This window comes from Chionomys nivalis, chromosome 1, assembly GCF_950005125.1.
Source record: "Chionomys nivalis chromosome 1, mChiNiv1.1, whole genome shotgun sequence".
NCBI lineage: Eukaryota > Metazoa > Chordata > Mammalia > Rodentia > Cricetidae > Chionomys > Chionomys nivalis.
This window is the reverse complement of record NC_080086.1, coordinates 64,094,302-64,114,333: the sequence shown is the minus strand read 5'-3', so window position 1 is coordinate 64,114,333 and position 20,032 is coordinate 64,094,302. Positions and strand designations below refer to the sequence as shown.

General features: G+C 45.1%; 1 protein-coding gene across 1 annotated transcript in view; it reads right to left on the bottom strand.

Annotated features, from left to right (window-relative positions):
- Positions 1 to 728: 728 nt before the first annotated feature.
- Positions 729 to 20,032, bottom strand: part of Anxa4 (annexin A4) — a 54,355-nt gene continuing 35,051 nt past the window's right edge. The window contains exons 7-13 of the mRNA XM_057769280.1: positions 18,007 to 18,086; positions 16,897 to 16,953; positions 15,545 to 15,638; positions 12,056 to 12,151; positions 10,363 to 10,421; positions 8,950 to 9,072; positions 729 to 1,699 (exon numbers count right to left, since the gene is read on the bottom strand). Of these exons, the coding sequence (XP_057625263.1) occupies positions 1,640 to 1,699; positions 8,950 to 9,072; positions 10,363 to 10,421; positions 12,056 to 12,151; positions 15,545 to 15,638; positions 16,897 to 16,953; positions 18,007 to 18,086 (569 nt within the window). The 3' untranslated portion in view covers positions 729 to 1,639. The remainder of the gene's footprint in view (positions 1,700 to 8,949; positions 9,073 to 10,362; positions 10,422 to 12,055; positions 12,152 to 15,544; positions 15,639 to 16,896; positions 16,954 to 18,006; positions 18,087 to 20,032) is intronic.

Below are 20,032 nucleotides of genomic sequence, written 5' to 3'. Positions count from 1 at the left end.
GTGGGTTCTGGGGATTAAACTCAGGGTTTCAGCCTTGGTTTTTCAGGCTTGGCAGCAAAGGCCTTTACTACCGACCCTTCCCAGTGTTATTTATTTGGGTGTGTGTGTACTCGAGAGTGCCTGCGTGTGCCCATGTGGAAACCAGAAGACAATATCAGTGTCGTACTCTCTACATCCTCCTCCTCCTCCTCCTCCTCCTCCTCCTCCTCCTCCTCCTCCTCCTCATCATCATCATCATCATCATCAGAGACAGGGTCTTCCACTGAACCTGAAGTTCATTGGTTCAGCTATAAGTGCTGGCTACTGAGCCCCTGGGATCCGTTCATCTCCACATCCCAGCCTTGGGGTTACAGGCACACACTCACTGGCTGTGCCTGGCTTTCACATTGGTGACAGAGATCCAAACACTGCGCCTCCTGCTTGAGCGGCAAGCGTATTACTCTCTGAGCCATCTCCCCAGCCCTTGTTTTGCTTTTTTTGAGGCAGGGACTCCTGTGCTCAGGCTGGCCTCACACTGGCTATGTAGCCAGGGAGGGTTCTGATCCTCCTGCCTCCACCTCTCAGTGTAAACACTGGTCTTATAGAAGCAGGCTAACATACGATTAATGTGTTATTCTTTTATGTTGATGTTTAGGATCATGATTCCTTCAAAATAGTTCCTTCCATGGCTCAGGAAGAAAAACATCTCCGACATGGAAAAAATCAAACAGAAAGAATACACATCCCTTTAAAGTCACTGTTTTTTAATTAAAAATTTCTCAGGTTGTATACAAACCAAATTTCATGATTACATGCAAGCACCATGTCTGAATGATTGCAGGATCAAAAAGGCACAGTGGGAATCAAATCAACAATCTAAAGAGATTATTTTTAACTGAAGAAAAAATTCCCTTAGGTTAGCCACAACCCAAAGCATTGTGAACCAGAACCTCATCCGAGTCTTGCTCTTTCCCATCACCTTTGAGCAAGGTTGGGACAGGAGCCCTAAGACTGTGCAGTGCTTGGTGTGTGACGCCCAGACTCCTGGGCTCCACTCAGCCACTCTTGAGATTGAACTTGTTTGCAGAGTTGGTGATTTTGCTACATTTCTTGGGGAGAAGGTGGTCTCAGTGCAAGGGGACACGAAGCCTGCCACACCAAACACAGTACTTAGCAGTTAACATGATGGATATAGTCAAAGAAAGGAGGCTCATGGGAACTTCAATCCACAGCTGTGCAAAATAGGAAATCGGGTGAAAATTATCAGTAACAGATGCCCAGGCTCCCACATGAAGAAATGATTGGCTGCCCAGGGAAGAGAATACTTCTGTCCTGTAAAATTCTTACTGAAAAGAAAATCCAAAAGGAATCAGTGCATCCAATCTCCGCAAAACACAAATGAGGAAATAATCTGTTACAGACATGGAGAACATTTTAATTTCTAATTCTAAATCTCTATTTAGGTCTTAAAAGCTTTGAAAGTACAGGTTTAAGGCATCAAAATGACTAATTATAGACGATAATAACACAGCCTAGATCATAGGAGGCAACTGGAGGCGTTTTAATTGGAAATAAGCATTTGAGATAATGTTAATAGCAGTGCAGAAAAATGAAGTTTAAAAAAATCAGCGTTAATAAGCCTTCTGTCCTGGGTCTTGTTTTAATCATCTCCTCCGCAAAGAATGAGGAGAACTTTTCTGTAGTCTCCGGAAGTGTCGCCCTGGAAGAAAGGAGAACACAGCTACCAACAGTTACATGGTTCTTAGCTTGCTACACAGTTCAAAATCACCCATGTTCATTTTTCAGATTTTCAGATTTTTCTCAGGTCCTATGTTTTTTATTACAAAAGTAGCTCGGGCCTGGAGAGATGGCTTGTATACTAAGGCACCCCTTGCTCTCACAGAGAACCTGAGTTTGGTTCTTGGTGCTCAGTTGTCTACAGCTACAGGTCCCGGGGAATCTGGCACCTTCTTAGCGTCTCCTTCACCACTGTGCACATGAGGTACTGCACACACGAGGCACATACAAACATCCATACACACACACACGCTTACATACATATATACAGATATACATAAATAATAATCTTTTTAAAAATAATACTTGTTCTGTGTTAAAAAAATACTTAAAAGAAGAGCATAGGAGCTGGGTGGTGGTGGCGCACGCCTTTAATCCCAGCACTGGAGGCAGAGGCAGTGGGATCTCTGTGAGTTTGAGGCCAACCTGGTCTACAAGAGCTATTTCCAGGACAATTAGGGCTGTTACACAGAGAAACCCTGTATTGAAAAAACACAGAGGAGGGAGGGATGAAGGGACAGAGGGGAGGAGAGAGAGAGAAGGGGAGAGAAAGAGAGAGCGAGCATAGGGACACCACTAATACCATGTACGGATCAATGTAAACATTCTGACACATTCCCATCCCCCAGTCTTTTCTGTGTGCATGTAGTTCCCTATGGGATGAGACTGTAGTACAGTAATCGTCTGTGTCCTCATTCTGCTCTTTTTATTTTTGGTGGTGCCAGGAACCAAACCCATGGCCATCCTCATGCTAGGCAAGTGTAGGCAAGTACTCTACCAATGAACCATATATACCCAACCTCTGTATCCTGATTTTTTAATTACACTATTAGTTAATGACTACAGAACATTTCCATCCCCGTTGTCAGATGTTTATGGGTCTCTGGTGTTTCATTATTAGTAAAACGTTGCTGAATAAAGCACCTTGCAGTTGAGTTTTTATGAATTTTCCTCATAATTTGCTTTGAATACATTTTCATAAGATGAAAATTACTGGATTAAAATTATGGATTTTTCTAATACCTTTCATATGAGGTGCGAAATAGTCTTCCAGAGAGGTCCTATAATGTCTACATGGAAATGTTTATGGCCTAATAAATACATTGTGGTTTTTCTTATTATTTATTTATATTTTGGGCCCTGGGGGCTGAACCCAGGGCCTTATGTATACACTAAGCAAACAATACCCTACTGGGCACTAAAACAGGTGGAACCTCTGACTTTAAGATTCAAATTTTAATATCTGTCAAAGTGAGTAGTAGAGAGCCTAATTTTAAACAGAAAAAACAGAGTTTAACACAGATTTTTGCTGTTTGTTGGTGGCGTGCCATAGAGAGATTTCCTGTTTCAGCAATAGCGGCAGAAAAAAAGCCATGTCATTTTAAAGCGCGGCTTCCTGGGGCTGTACCGCCAATGCAAACTCCGGCTTTCAAGTATTTCCATGGCTTTTATGGGACTGGATGTTTCTGTTCCCCCTTGGGATTGGAAAGAGAGTGCTCTGAGACCGTGCTGATGGCTCAGCGCTCCCCGCCTGCGCCTGGGCAGACGGCAGAATCAGGCTTAGGCAGGCAGAAGAGCATGGCGGATTCCCGCCACCATAAGCAGAGGTGTTTTCAGACTGCACAGTGCTCTGCGTGTCAGATTTGGATGTAACTTGGATGAAAAGAGTTTCTGTGCTGCATGCTCAGTCTCAGAGTTAAAGTGCTGAGTGCGGCTCCTACCCGGTGGTCCCAGAGCAAGTAAAAAATGGTACGTCCTCCATTTTGAAATTAGAGAGAAGTGGAACCAACATCCAGAGCAGCCCTGCAGCTCAGAGGCGCAACTGATTCAGTCACAAGTGGCTCTGCCATGTTGGACTGGGCGGGGCAAGCAGGCAGTACCTGTTTTTGACCTAGGAATGTCACAGCTTAGATTCTTAAGCGCTTAGCGATTTAAAAGAGCAAAACAAAATGCTCCTGGATAGTAAAAAAAAAAAAATTTACAGATTCACAATAGGACAGATTCAGACATAAAAGAACACTAAATGAGTCACAGTGTTGGATAAATGTACGTAGGCTTGGGAGAGAAAAGAAAAAGAATATAAAGAATAAAGTTAATGTCTTAAAAAAAAAGATAAAGTCTTTAAAGAGACAGAGTACAGATAATTATAGATTAAAAGAAATAAAGGAAAATAAGCCACGTAAAAATGGAAAATTCACAAAGAGTCTGGATTATGTATTTTATTGTGTTTTCTTTGAATTTTTTGACTGTGAAGGAGCTAAGTACAGAGAGGCATTTCATTATATGGGATGCCAAGCTAAACCAGAATGGATATAAGGGTATTATGATTTAAAAATTTGGGTCTAAGGATATGATGCTTTGGAGAAGGTCTTCTTTTGTTTTCACAGAGGATGAGACCCTGTGGATTGCTTCTATCCTAATATGGTATGATAGACCACGCCCTCCTGAAAGGTTGCTGTGAACACCCTCAAAAAATTACTTCACTCAACTGCCAACTGAGATGAAATTAGCACACAGGTTATACCATGAAAAATCTGATTAACGAAGCCCCCATTCATCAGGAAGCAGTTTGGAGAGAAAAAAACTGCGCCCATGTTCCCAAATATTGTTTATAAATGTTCTTTTACATTTAAAGGGGGATATGATATAGATATGAATAATTTGCATTGGTGTGGATTTTAAGGTCAATTTTGTTATATGTATATGTATTTCTGATCTTGATTAAGGTATTGTGATTGTGTAGTTCATTTAAAATGTAATGTATAATAGAAAATATAGGTTGCTAATGGATAATCATCGATAATAGTAAAGCTTGTAGTCATGTTAGTTAGATTTTCTAGCTATATAGAGATATAGTTCAGTTAGATAGGCATTCTTCATATCTTTCAAAGACTGCAGAATATGGCATTTAAAATATTTTAATAACTTAGGGGTTTTCATGACAATGAGACACTCTGCTCCTGGCAGCACCAATCTACTTCAAGAAGAAGATGGGCATCAAAGAGGCTCCTTATGGAGTTTGATAGCCATTTGGGCAAGAAACTGCTCTTGCCTGGACTGTTGCATATACTGGACACAGAGAACCCGCAGAAAGAGGACTGCTAAACTTGCCTAAAGGTGAGATGATCTTTCGGGGTTCCTGACTCATGAAAGAGTCTGTGAGACATTCCTGCAGGACACAGCAGAAAGTGACCGAACTGTCTTTGGAATTTCCTGCTTGATGAAAATGTCTGCTGGATACTATGAACCTGAAGGCTGAAGATGGATGCCCCAACGATACAAAAGAACTTTGGGTGACTGTCCAGGCAGCGAGATGTCTCTGTCATTTCTAGAGTTTGAAGTTTCTTATTTCTTGTTTACTTAGGTAATATTATATCCTTCTGGAGTCTTTGATGGAGTTGAAGAATGGATAGTTTTTCTTAGTTATGATAAAAGATAAAATAGATATAAATATTGTAATTGTAATTCTTGCTTGATAACTGTTTTGTTATATGTAATTTTACCATGTTAAAGTGAAAGCCTTTCTTTTTTGTTTAAACAGAAAAAGGGGAAATGATGGAGGAGAGTCTTCTGTTTTGTGTTAATTTCATTGGTTAAATAAAGAAACTGCCTTGACCCTTTGATAGGACAGAAAATTAGGTAGGCGGAGTAGACAGAACAGAATGCTGGGAGAAAGAAGCCTAGTCAGTCAGTCGCCATGATTCTCCTACTACAGAAAGACACAGGTTAAGATCTTTCCTGGTAAGCCAGCTCGTGGTGCTACACAGAATATTAGAAATGGGTTAGATCAATATGTAAGAGCTAGCCAATAAAAGGCTGGAACTAATGGGCCAGGCAGTGTTTAAAAGAATACAGTTTCCATGTAATTATTTCGGGTATAAAGCTAGCCGTGCGGGCGGCCAGGTGCCAGGAACGTAGCCCTCTGCTCATATTACAACACCTTATGTATACACTAAGCAAAAAATACCCTAAGCCCAATAACTTCTTACTGGGCACTAAAACAGGTGGAGCCTCTGACTTTAAGATTCAAATTTTAATATCTGTCAAAGTGAGTAGTAATATATTACTAATTTGTCTCATGGATCTGTAAAAGAATAAGCATGTATTAAAGTTGCTTTCTGGCATGGTATTTTCGTCATTGTCTTCTGGTGGAGCTGTCCCAGTTAGGCTTCTGTTGCTATGATAGAGATCATGACCAAAGCAACTTGGGGATGAAAGGGTCTGTTTGGCTTATATACCCCTGGGTCACAGTCCAATGAGGGAAACCAAGGCAGGACTCAAGGCAGGAACCTGGAGGAAGGAACTGAAGTAGAGGCCATGGAGGCTGCTGTTTCTTGCCTTGCTCCCCATGGCTGGCTAAACCTTGCTTTCTCAGACACCCAGGATTACCTGCCCCAGGGAGGCACCACCCACCGTGGACTGGCCCCTCCCTTTGAAGAAAATGTCCCCCAGGCTTGCTGGCCTACAGGACAACCTGGGAGGGGCATTTTTTCAGCTCAGGTTTCCTATTCTCAGATAACTCTAGCTCAGGTCACATTGACAACTAACCAACCCAGGCAGGAGTTCCAAAGCTCCGTGACAATGTACTCTCTCCGTCCCTCCCGCCACCTGACCCGCTTGCCCCATCACTCCACACATTATTGAGACAAGGTATCTATCTCACTGGACCTGGAGCTCACCACCTGGGCAAGACAGGGGAACCAGTGAGCCCGCGGATCCTTGGGTCTCTGCCTTTGCCTGCACTGGGGTGACCAATGCTTGCTGTTGCTTCTTTTCCGTGGGTGTGCTGGGGAACCAAACTCAGAGCCTCATGTTTTTAAGGCACGCATTTTGCCCACTGAGCCATCCGCCCCCAGCCCTGTCCCCATGCCCGAGACTTTCTTTTTGATAGCAGCCCTCACATGACCAGTGGATTCCCTACTTTTCAGGATATTTAATTCACAGGTCAAATCTTGACGAGAAGTTTGCTGTGTAAGCACCTGAGGCGTCTCGGAAATTAGTTTCAGCTTTGTGTTTACGAGACTCTCCAGGCTTCTTAAAGAAGCAAAGGAGTTAATGAGGGGTTGTGCAGGGTGAGTCAGGTTTCCCCACACCCACGCCATCTTAGAACTCCTGGCTGTCTGGTACCAAGAACGGCAAACAGGTGCGGGCGGGAGGGGCATGCCGGCTCACATTCCCAGCAGACCCTGCTGGCCCTGCAAATGATTCTAGCTTCAGCGGCTTCTGCCATCATTACCAGGCAGATGAGGAAGTTGTGCTCTGAAAAGTATTCATTAAGGGTTGAGAATGTGCCGGAGGTACAGAACCTGAAGCCCTGAGTTCAATCCTTAGCAGGCACGTTCGTACATACGCATGTACGTACGCATGTGTGCACAGACAAGTATTCACTCAATTTTTGTCTTTGAATGAGGAACCATGAGCGACAGCAATTACTGTATGCAGGAATCTAAGGAGGAAGAAGTATTCACCCTGGGGAATAGCTACGGTTGGCGTCAGGTCCCAGACTCAGTGCTGTGGAGAAGAGGCTATTCCCATGAGAACAGGTGACCAACTGTGAGAATCTGTCCATTTCTTACAGGAAAAAGTATTGTGTGTGAGAAACATGTAGATCATGGGAATTTATGGTGGGTTAGTTAATGAGAAATGTCTCCTGTAGACTCGTGTGTTTTGGGGGCATTGGTAAGAGAGGCTATGGAACCTTCCGCAGCCTGGCTGGAGGAAGGTTGTCGCTAAGGGCAGGCTTGGAGGCTTTATAGCCCACCCTTACTATTCTGTTCATTGTTCATGCTGATTCCTGTGTTCAGATGCAATGTGACCAGCCAGCTTCCGGCTCCTTTGGCCGGCTCCCATGCCTTCCCTCCTCTGGAATTATAAACCAAAATAAACTATGTCTTTCTTAAGTGGTTTTTGGCATGGCATTTACACAGCAACAGAAAGCAAATGATCACATACAACTTTTGCACATGACAGGCATGGGACAGATCTTGGAGGAAAGAAATCGAAATCATAAAAGCAATTGAGAGCTCAAAAATGATGGTGTGTAGACCAGTTACAGACATAGATAGGTCTTTGACGTCTGTAACTGGTCTACAGACAAACTGTATATACAACTGGTATACAAAGGCCCTAAGGTTTGCAGTATCACACACGGGAATAAATTATTTGAGGTATTGCTAATACACATTTTAATTTATTGTGTATTTTCTATGTTTGGGTATTTTGCACAAATGTGCATGTATGCATGTAGTGGGAGCTGCGGGCTGTGTTCCTGCCGCCCCAGCTCCTGGTAGCCTGGCTAGCTTATGCCCCAAAATAATTACACGGAAACTGTATTCTTTTAAACACTGCTTGGCCCATTAGTTCCAGTCTCTTATTGGCTAGCTCTTACATATTTATCTAACCCATTTCTAATATTCTGTGTAGCACCATGAGATGGTGGCTTACCGGGAAAGATTCAGCATGTCTGACCTCGTGGCTTGCTTCATCGCATCTGGCCCTGAGAGGAGCTGCCCTGCATCTCGTCTGCCCCCCGAGAGGAGAGGAAATGGCGTTTGAGCTCACTTCCTCTTCCTCCCAGCATTCTGTCCTGTTTACTCTGCCTACCTAAATTCTGCCCTATCAGATGGGCCAAAGCAGTTTCTTTATTGACCAATGAAATCCCACATCATATGCATCTTTGTACTGCATGTATGCAAGCACCCATGGAGGCCAGAAGAGGGTGTCTGTCGGGTTCCTAGAACTGGAGTCACAGGTGCTTGTGAGCTGTCATGTGGGTGCTGGGAACGGAACTGGGGTCCCTCGAAAGAGCAGTCAGTTCTCTTAACTGCTTACCCCTTATCTCCAACCCCTGGTATTCTAACCTTTGGGTAGAAGGATATTTGAGATGGAGGTCAGGGGTGACGTTTCCTCTCTACACTCTGTTTTAAGGTCAATTCCTTAAAATGTTAGGGCTTGTTATACTACACAAGCTTTGAATAAAAGCAGTGCTGAATCATTGTTCCAGAATTTTCATCCATGTTTGGGGCCAGCATGAACTTATTGCTTGTACACCATGAGAAAGGAGGGGCTCCAGATGGGCAGAGGGCCATCTTGGTTGGGAACGATATGCCTACAAGGAGAGACCTGTGGTGCTGCACCCCAAGGCCAGGCCCTGCCTTCACTGTGGTACCCTACCTTGATGAAAGAGTACAAAGACTTCCCATAGAGCCTCTTGAAGTTAGCCCGGATGTCCAGCATGTCAATCTCTGCTCGAGAAACCATCACTCTGATGAGGGTGCTGTCATCAGTGCCTAAGCCCTGAGGAAGGGAGCACAAAATCTTACATCAGGTGATGCTCTTCATGGTCCAGCAAGGCAAGAGAAGGCAATAGTGATTCTGCTACAGTATCTTTGCTTGATGACACGGGAGGCCCGAGGAACATCCTCATGCCTTAACTTGGGATGCAAGGCTTGACACAGCCCCACCTTTCTGATACTCCGTGTCGTGACCCGAAGACATCGGTTTGCATTTCCAAAGACAGGCGCTACTCTGTTCAGCCACCTGTACCATCTACTCTCCTCCTCCCCGACCTGTGCCAAGCTTCCCTCAAGGTTCTGCCTCAACAGAACAAGCTGGTTTGGTTTTGCTTTGCTTTTTTCCCTTCCCTTCCCTTCCCTTCCCTTCCCTTCCCTTCCCTTCCCTTCCCTTCCCTTCCCTTCCCTTCCCTTCCCTCCCCCCCCCCCTCTTTTTACTAAGACAAGGCCTTGCTATATAGTCCAGTCTGGCCCCAAACTGAGCAACCCTCCTTTTCAGCCTCCCAGGAACTGGAATTTCAGGTGTGTGCCAGCACACCCAGCTCCCATTTCCTTATACGTTCTTTTCAAATCATCCCTCAAGAATACTGAAAATCAACACTCTGCCCGTTGTATCTGTTTAGTAGTGGGATGCTGAACTGTGTCCTCATGCCATCTTATCGTTAGTGTCTACACGCTTGCTCTTCTCTTTGAGGAGAGACAGTCTTTAAGAGCAAAGATTCCCCACCATGTACGATGGCATAGGCCTGTGGTGGCAGCACTTGGAAGGCTGAGGCAAGATGATCAGAAATTCAAGGCCACCCTCAGCTACAAAGAGAATTCAAGGACAGCCTGGGCTACTGAGAACTTGTCTCAGAAGAAGAACAACAAAACCCAAGCATTCAGGCCCCGGTTTTCTGTTGTTCTTGGGGCCCCAGCAGAGCTGCCTGCACAGGGTCTAACACAGGCCTGGGAACCTGGCTCTGAAGCTAGACTTTGTCTCCTTGGGGCATTCCTGCCTCCGTGAACAGAGTAAACACAGCGTGTATACTCTATACGCCTCAGTTTCTCCACTTGTGAAACAGGATAGTGTGTGCCCTGCTCCTGCTGTGGGGATAAATGCATCCATACATCCAAAGCCCTGGGAGCAGGGACATCGCAAGCTCACAGACAGAAGCACTTGGTATAGCGCAGCAGTATTCAGTGAGGGGTGGCATCGAGCTGGATACTCCAGGGTGGAATCCGGGTGGCAAGCCTAAGAGGCTGAAAAACAATACGCCACAGTCTTTCAAACGGTAAAAGTGAAGTCATTTACCTTCATGGATTTATAAAGCCTTTCAGCAAAATATGCAGGTTTGTTCCTTATGCACTTCACTGTAGAGAAAAGGAGCAAAAAGAAGTGAGCATGGGCCGCTCCCCTGCCCGCTCCCCTGCCCGCTCCCCTGCCCGCTCCCCTGCCTGTTCCCCTGCCCGCGACCCTGCCCGCGCCCCTGCCAGCTCCCCTGCCCGCTCCCTTGCCCGCGCCCCTGCCCACACCCACGCCCACTCTCAGGAGGGCTCTCCCTTCTCTTAATAAATTAACTCTATTTCCATAAAAACATAATGAAAAGATCACAGAAACAAAAATCTAAGAACAAAGAGAACTGACAGTTATTCTCTGTTTCTACAGAGTCCCAAGAACTATTTCCTGATTGCTTTGCTAAACCCATTTGAGCCAAGCAGTGCTGGGTGAACACGGTCTGCGCTCCAGACCCTCTTCCAGATGGACAGGGTCCTCAGCTTATCAGGTTTCTGGAGAAGTCATTAATGATGCAATCAAAGCAAGGGCGGCTCGCAGTTTCAAAACGATTATTACATCTGCCGCATAACATAGTTCTTAGGGAGCTGGAGAGATGCTTCAGGGGTTGAGTACTTGTCCTTGCAGAGGACTCGGGCTCAATCTCCAGCGCTCAAATGATTGCTTACAACTGCCTGTAACTCCAGTTTCAAAGGATCTGATGAACTCTTGTGACCTCTGGGGTACGAGGCCCGCACACGGTACACAGATACACATGTATGCGAAACACCCATACAATAAAAAAACTTAAAAATCAGCTGTTAAAGTCAATTGACTTGTCAGATGCAGCTAGCACGGTATTATCTTTCTCTTATAATGAAATAGAAAAGTATCAAAGACAAAGCCATAAGACCCCTGGGACAACAGCAGTCAGAGTCAGGCCACACAGAATAGCTGCTTTTTTTCAGTCAGGTTCTCACATGGCCCAGGCTGGCCTTGAACTCATTATGTAGCTGAGGATGATCTTGAACTACTGATCCTCAGGGCTGCCTCTACCTCCCAAGTGCTGAAATTACAGGTGTGCACCGTGTCGAGCTTTGCAAGTATTTTTTCTTTAAAAGTTGTAGAACAGTCAGATGGGGTCCTTCATGTCTATGAATCTAGCACTCCTAGCCAAGATAGGAGGATTGCTACAAGTTCAAGGCCAGCCTTGGTTACTGAATGAGACCATCTAGCAAAAGAAAAGTCTGGGGCTAGAGAGATGGCTCAGTGTGGTTAAGAGCACTGACTGTTCTTGCAGAGGACCCAGGATTGGTTCTCAGCACCCATGTGGTGGTTCACAACACTCTGTAACTCCTGCTTCAGTGGATCCAGCGCCCTCTTTTGGGCTCCACGGGTATTGCATACATGTGGTGCACAAATATACATGCAACCAAAATACTTGTGCACAGAAAATTATTAAAAAAAAAAACCCAGCAGTTCTGGAGAATCATCTTGGTGTGGTGGCACATGGCTGTGGGTCAGGTATTTGGGGACTGAGGTGAGAGAATCACATTAATCCAGGAATGCCAGACCAGCCTGGCCAACTTACTGAGAATTTATTTTCTGAGATTCGAGAACGTACCCTCCGTGAGGGGAACGATTTTAATTTCAGAAAAGTACCATTCTATATCTCCGCAACAACATCTGAAGACTAAGGAAGACCACTAACAGAATTAGTCCTGAGGCTTACCTATAGCCAGCAGGGCATCTTCAAAGCTCCCCGATGTCTCAGATTTAATACTCTGCTCGATGTCCTTCTGGGAGATCCTTTTGTATTCATCAAACACTACAAGCAATAACAAGGGAGTGTGATTTAGAAACCAGGGCTGCTGCGATGACTGATCTGCTAAGCGCACTTGCCGCCAAGCCTGATGACCTGAACTGACCCCTGGAACCCATAAGCTGGAAGAAGAGGACTGACTTGGGCAAATTGTCCTCTGATCTCCACGTGTTATCTGTGGCGTTTGCAAAACCCACACACATAACACAAACAACATATGCTCTAAATAAATAAACACATAAGTTAGTGTAATAAAAATTTAAATGCAGGGAACTAAAATTTATGGAGAGAATGAACACATTTTAACAAGCTTACACTACTTAGGGTTTTTTTCCCACATATTTCAAGAGGAAACCAACTATTACTGTGGGTGAAGACCCAGGCAAGGTGTAGTCTGGCAGACTGGGCCCATTCAGGAGGAAGAGTGCTGAGCTCCCTGGAGAACATTAGGCACCAAGAGAATCTTTGAGTACATTTGTTTTCTTCTTGTGTCAGCAGACAGGGTCTGGTAGCTCACCCCTGTAGTGCCGGTACCCGGCAGAGGATTGCAGTTCCTCAGTCACACCCTGAGTTCAAGGCCAGCCTGGACTACTGAGTCCCTATCATTAGGAAACGCGTCAGCCTTTGATGTCAACTGTGTATTCCTCTCCATTCGGCTCATTAGGATGAGAACAATTCAGCCTCTTCAAAGCTGAGTCACATCTGGGAGTAGCTGGTTGCATTTTTAAATAAATTTTTCGCATAATTTTTTTCTTGCTTTTTGCCCAGAATTTTTGATTGCGATGGATATGTTTTCCTCTCTTCTTCCGGAGACTTCTTAGAACAGATATCTGTTTTATTTATCTCCTTAGTGGCTTTTGCTGGCATCCCGTCTTATCCCCTCCATCCATGTGATTCTCATAGGTTATCAGTTAAAGGACAGCAATGTTCGGCAACTCACATCATAACCTTGGCCCAGTAGGGGCCCTCAGAGTGGTCTGCCATCCAGGAGATGGTTTTCTTTCTTTCTCTTTTCAGTTGTGTATGGTTAGGCATGGTGGTTGCACACTTTTGATCCCAGCACTTGGGAGGCAGAGGCAGGAGGCTCTCTGTGAATTCAAGGTCAGCTTGGACTACATAGTGAATTCCAGGCTAGCCAGGGCTACACAGTGAGACTCTATCTCAAAACGAATTGTATGGAGTATGGTACAGTATGTTCTAAAGTGTGTGCATGCATGTAGAAGCCAGAAGCAGGTGTCAGGTGTCTTCTTATTTTTAATTTATTTTAATGAATTAATTTGGACCGTGTTCACCACTGCTTATGCCTGTACTCGTGTATACAAAGGCCACAGGAGGATGCTGAGAATCTTCCTTTCTCACCCAGGGTCTTAATGCTTTTAAGACAGGCGCACGCACTGAACTGGGAACTCACCCTGTCAGCTAGGCTGACTGGCTAGTGAACTCCTGGGATCCACCTGTCTCTGCCTTTTTTATGTGAGAGTATGAGATTCTAGCATAGGCCCTCCTGCTTGCCCAGCAAGCATTTCCCCAGCCCGCCACCTTGTTTTGTTTTGACAGTCCTCACTGCACCTGGAGCTCACAATTAGCCTGACTGGCTGGACGGCAAGCCTCAGGGATCACCTGTTCCCATCTTTTCTGCCTAGGATTCCTGGCGCATGCTGGAACCAGCGTTTTGTTTGTTCCCAGGGAGGTCCCCAGAAACACCTTTATTTCTGTTCTCATGAAGGGGTTCAGATCTCCCTCCTATGTTGGGAGTCACTGGTACTGTCCATCTTCCTGTTTGCCAGTGTATATGTCCAGACTCAAAGACACTGATCAGACCCCTGCTGTAAACTGGAGTGAATGCCCTTAGCTCTGACCATCACTGTTGGTTGGTAACAAGATTATTCAGTTTACACTACCTAAATAGTGCCTAAAATATTGCCTCTTGGGCTGGGTAGTGGTAGTGTATGCCTTTAATCCCAGCACTCTGTGAGTTAAAGATACAGAGAAACCCTGTCTTGAACCGCCACCCTCAATATTGTCTCTTGGTAACTTATGAATAGGTAATTTTTTATTATTGATTTTTATTGAGCTCTACATTTTTCTCTGCTGCCCTCCCTGAGGAATAATTAATTTTTAACTGCCCAACTGCAGACATACAAATGCTTAGTAAATTCTTCCCAGGACCTGCAATTCTAGAAAAATGCCACAAGGGGGCGCGCACATTGTAAGCAGGAAAGGGGAGCCAATAAAAGAAAGCATAAAGCCTCCAAGTTTCATGCTGGGTATGATTTATGGACAGGAATAATCGCTTATTATTATTATTGCCACTGAGGAGTATCTAGAATAATTACAACTTGTAAATGTGTCAAACTTTGCAGCTACATTGTGTTTTCAATTTAGCAATCCCATTCTCAAATTCCCCACAAGCTTTGAAACTCCATGCCTATGACAGGGAGATGGTAGTTTTTAAAATTATGATGCCCATGAAGGTCTAAAGAGCTTATCTACAAGACGAACGGCCCTATTGAGTCCTTACTGCCGTTTAAGAAGACTCAGCCTGGCAACAAATATCTTATAAAGGTTTAGTGTCCCTCCCCCACCACCAAAGAAGTTAAAAGCACATTGCAAAGAAAGTTTAGAAATTACCAGAAGCAAATTAGGAACATCACACAAAGGAAATAAAAAGTGAAATTACCCACAACTCATTTTACTCAATGTAACCTCTGAATAGATGGATCAGTGATGTTAAACAGAAATAATTATAACTGACATTTGTTTAAACTGGTCCCTCAGGCAGTGAAGGCTGCTTTCTTATGTGAATAAGGGAAATGAATGTCTTGGGGAAGCACCAGAGAAAGGACTAACTAGGAATGCTGGTTTCCTGGGATAAAGAATGCTAAATTACTACTAACATGTTGTATATCTGTCAATTACAAATTAATCTTTCAAAACTGCCCTTCATTCATATAATTTGATTCCCACATTTACAAGGGAAAAATCTAATAGTTGAGTATTCTGTATCATGGTGGGGGAAAGGTCATCATGACCTGGAGGAGCACTACGATCAAGACACATTATATACATGTTTGGAATTATCAAAGAATAAGTAAAAGATTTTTCTTAAAGGTTATTAGGGACTGGAAAGATGGCTCAGTGTTAAGAGCATTTGCTACTCTTACAACAGACCTGGGTTCAGGTCCCTTCCCAGCACCCACTTTGTGGCTCACAACTGTCTGTAACTCCAGTTCTAGATAATCTAGCACCCTCTTCTGATCTCCAAGGAGGCAAGACATACACTTTGGTTCATAGACATACATTCACTCAAAACATTCATATACATAAAATACTCTTTAAATGTTTAGGGTTATCTTCCATTCTAGCAGAATCGAGTGAGGTAGGGAGGCAGGTACCCACCGTGCAGCAGATGGTTCCGGTTCCGGGAGCAGAGGATGCTTAGGAACTTCACCTCGTCTGTCCCCCATCTCTTCTCTCCAGCCTCAAACAGGTCCTGGTGCCAAAAAACCCATGAGTTTAAATACCAGATAGGATGTGCCAGTACCTGGGCGAATAGTTCTAAAACTTCTAAGAGGTGAACTGACTTGGTTTTATTTTGTTAGTTGGAAAGGCAAACATGCTGTGTACACACACACGTACAGACACACATACACAGACACACACACAGACACACACAGACACACACAGACACACACACAGACACACACAGACACACACATACAGACATACACTTGGTTCTTTTCACTTTAACCTCATAATGGCACGAAATGACATCCGTTCAGCAGAAATCAGGCTTCAAAGTTTGTACTTTGGTCTTTTCTTGAACCTGTCTATACAGTTTAGGACTTCATCAAAGTGTGAGCATCAAGCAGTGACCCATGCTCCCGGTTAGCTACACAGTCACGAGGGCAGCAAGCAACACACTCTAGTGGACTTTGTGTCAAGTTTCCCAATGTAAATGCATTTTCAGCTTACACTAGGTTGGGACATAATACCATTGCAAGCTTCTGTTTCTGTATCCCTCTGTCCCTGTGATGTGTGTGTGTGTGTGTGTGTTACTCCATTATTTTGTCTGAACTCAAGCAAGGAGCTTTCTCCAGAGCCTCAATTTCCTTACCTGTACAATGGAGGTCAAAGTCCTAAGGTTACTGTAAGGATTCAATTATTTGTCTGAGAAAAGCCTTGTGGTGGTGCTTGGTTCTTATCGAGGATCCACTGATTATAAGATACTGTGTACCTGGCCACAGGGATGAGTGGCAGGACAGACATCAGGGTGTCAGGACAGGCAGTGTGTCAGGACAGACATCAGTGCATCAGGACAGACATCGGTGTGTCAGGACAGACATCAGTATGTCAGGACAGACATCAGCAGGGTTTCCAGACAGCGCAGTGTCCTACCTCATGTTCTCTTTAGGGAAGTGTGAAGAGCAGAGGGAGCTCCTTCCCCTCTGGATCATTCAGAAGACAGTTGAAATGGCTGGGGACTTAGCTCAAGCACTTGCAATGGGCCAAGCCCTGGGGTCCATTCCCTGGCAATACACACACAGAAGCAAACACACACACACACACAAAGGAGGGGGTTCTCTGGGATCCTCATGTGGCCCCAGGGTGAGAAGGAGACCTAGAATTCAGGAGTATAGAGATGGTGTCCTGAGCCACCCCAGGTACCCCTGAAAGAAACCTGCTAACCAGAGCGGAGTGAGGCCTGTCTTAGAGAAGAAGCTGCAAGAAGGAATTTGCAGTCTACTAACCTGGGCGTCCTGCCTCATAAGCGCATCATCCAGGTAATTCCCTTCATCCCTGCCACCCTGCGGGTGAAACAGACAAGAGTGAGTACCCATGGTGATGCCAGGGTGCTCTGCCACCCTTCAGGTGAAACAGACGAGAGTAAGTCCCCATGACGATGCCAGGGTGCTCTTAAGACCCAAGGCCTGGAGACAAGATGCAGTAAAAGCTGGATTTTCAGGTTAGGGGGTCAGGACTGCTGTCTTAGTCACCAGGGCTTGGAGCTATGCCAGGCAGATATTCTCAGCGGAGTGCCAGCCCCACTGTGACACCTGGTCCTGCAAAGTTGGCTCTTCCAATAGAAGGGCAGTAACATCTTCCTGCTTCCTCCTCCCTATCCCAACCACGGCACCGACTCAGCTGACTCAGCCTTCCTAGCTAGCCAGTCTTTGTTGATCAAGAGAATGCTGGGCCAGAGGAGGAACCTGGGGAGCTCATGCAAGTCAGCACCAAATGCACCAGCTCCAGCATGGAGAGCCACGGGAAGTGTCCCTGAAGGAACACTAAGGAGTGACAGACAGGCACTGCACCCCAGTTTGGAAGGCTGTTCTTTAAAAAAAAAGATTTTTTAAAGGTGTGTGTGTTGTGTGTTGTATTTGTATGTGTGTCATGTGTGTGCAGTGCCTACAGAGGCCAGAAGAGGGTATCAGATCTCCTGGATCTGGAGTTACAGGTGGTTGTGAGCCATTCATTGTAGGTGTGGAGTTTAACTCAGGTCCTCTGTCTGCAAGAACATGAAGTACTCCCCCACCCTCTCCAGCCCTGCCATCGTATAAATATCCAAAACACATGGAAGTTATCTCCCAATATCCTTTGAATCTGATGCTTTATAACAGAGGTAGCTGGCATCAACATGGGACATGTGAACAGTGAGTTAAGAAGAGATGGTTGGGCATGCATGACCAGCCAGGGGCTCTGAAGGAGAAATAAGAAAAAGGAACAGACAGCCTGAGAATGGCACCTGGGGAATACCCATGTTTAGGAGGCTAAAAGGATGAAGGGCAGGTAAAGGAGGGTACACGTCTCAATTAACCCAGCATCCCCTTTCAGAAGCTGGGACTGAGGAAGACACTCACCGCTGACAGGGACACCAGTACTCGCTGGAACATGAAGGATGTGTCAGAGCAGATGTCCTCTTCAAGGCTTCTTCCATATTCTGCCAAGAAATCAGAAATGGGTACATCAGAACAGAGACCTGCCGGTGCTCTCAGCTGCCAGCAAGCTTCGTTCCTTCAGGGCAGCCTGCTCATGGTCTGACTCCGACCAAAGTGCTACCCCATGTGAGGTTTTCAAAATCTGAACTCTGTGTGGTCCCAGCCCTCCCTGAGGGTCTATAAGCAGGTAATGGTTGCTGGGGGTAAGAGAGACAATTCCTTCAGGGGTGTAGCCATCAGTAAGGAATCCCTGCTCCTGTGGGTAACCCTTCACCCATGTTCCTGTAAGAAATTCTAATGAAGCTCATCAACTCGTAAAAACGGCAACGACAAAACAAACAATAAATACGGCCCAGAAGGAACTATGGCTGTCTCTTTAAGATGATGGGGATCAAGAAGGCAGGACTGGAATCATCCCTGGTTTTCTTCCATCTGACTCTGCTCTGCATGTGTCTGCGTGGAAGGAAGCTTGCTGTGGAATATCACTGTAACCATGTAAAGGTGTGTTACACAGCTTCTGCTCTTGTTTGTGCTGCACTTGTTTAACTATGTAAAGATGTGTCACTGTTTCACCTCGCCTGCCTGCGGCACCTGATTGGTCTAATAAAAAACTGAATGGCCAATAGCTAGGCAGGAGAGGGCTACGTGGGGTAGAGGGATGGTGGGCAGAGAGAATAAGTAGGCAGAGAAATCCAGAATGAGAGAGAAAGAGAGGGAGATGCCCGGGCAGGCCAGTGAGGCAGGCACCAGCCAGAAGACAGAGTAGGACATACAGAAAGAAAGGTAAAAAGCCAGAGGCAAAATATAGATGAAGAGAAGCAGGTTAATTTAAATTAAAGGAAAAGCTAGACAGAAATAAGCCTAAACTAGGCCGAGCATTCATAACTAATAAGTCTCCATGTCATGACTTGGAAGCTGGTTGGTGACCTAAAAGATAAAGCCTGGTACAGAAACTGTTGAAAGGTTACCAGTATCACAAGACAGAGGTCCCCAGAGAAGTTCTAACAGCTCTCTCTGAAGAATGACACTCTTTATAGCCACCAAAAGCCACTGTGGAGCAGATACCAGGGTTAAGGGGACTGTGTGAGAGGCATGGAGGTTCCTAGGCTCACAGATAAGCACTAGGGGAAACCAAGAGCGTTAAACACATAGGATTGCTCCTTCAAAGGAAGGGGATGCACAGCCTGTTATCCACCCAGAAGACTGGGAGCAGAAGTGGTTAATAGCCTGGTGACCTTGGCACTATCTGTGTGAATGAGATCATGTGTGGATGAGATCAGGCTCAATTCCCCACAGACCCTTATGATGTGGGATTCCCCTCTGAATGCTGTGAATACCATTGGTTAATAAAGAAACTGTCTTGGCCTGTGATAGAGCAAAAGAATAGAGCTGGGGGGGACTAAACTGAATGCTGGGAGAAAGAAGGCGGAGTCAGGGAGAAGCCATGTAGCCCCACTGGAGACAGACACCAGAATATTACCTGGTAAACCACAGCCATGTGGTGATACACAAATGAATAGAAATGGGTTAAATTAACATGTATGCATTAGCCAGAAATACACTTAAGCTATTGGCCAAAACAGTATTGCAAATAATATGGTTTCTGTGTAATTATTTTGGGGCTGAGCAGCTGGGAACAAATAAGCGGCCTCCTACAACACCCTTATCGTGAGCTTGTTAATCTATAGAACTTATCTTTATGGGAGGTGTCACATGTAATCAATCCACAGAACACATCTTTATAGAAGATGTCACATGTACTTTACAGAGTTTCAATGCCTTAAGTCTTATTGTGCACCAGGAAATTTTTCACTAAATTATGCTGTGCTTAAATAGGTCTAAAATAGCTACTCAGGGTCAAAGATTGAAGCAACACTGGCTACTCAGTCATGTTGAACCAAATTGCCTTCTTGCCTCACCTTACTCTGCTGGCTCTCAGGGCTGAGGT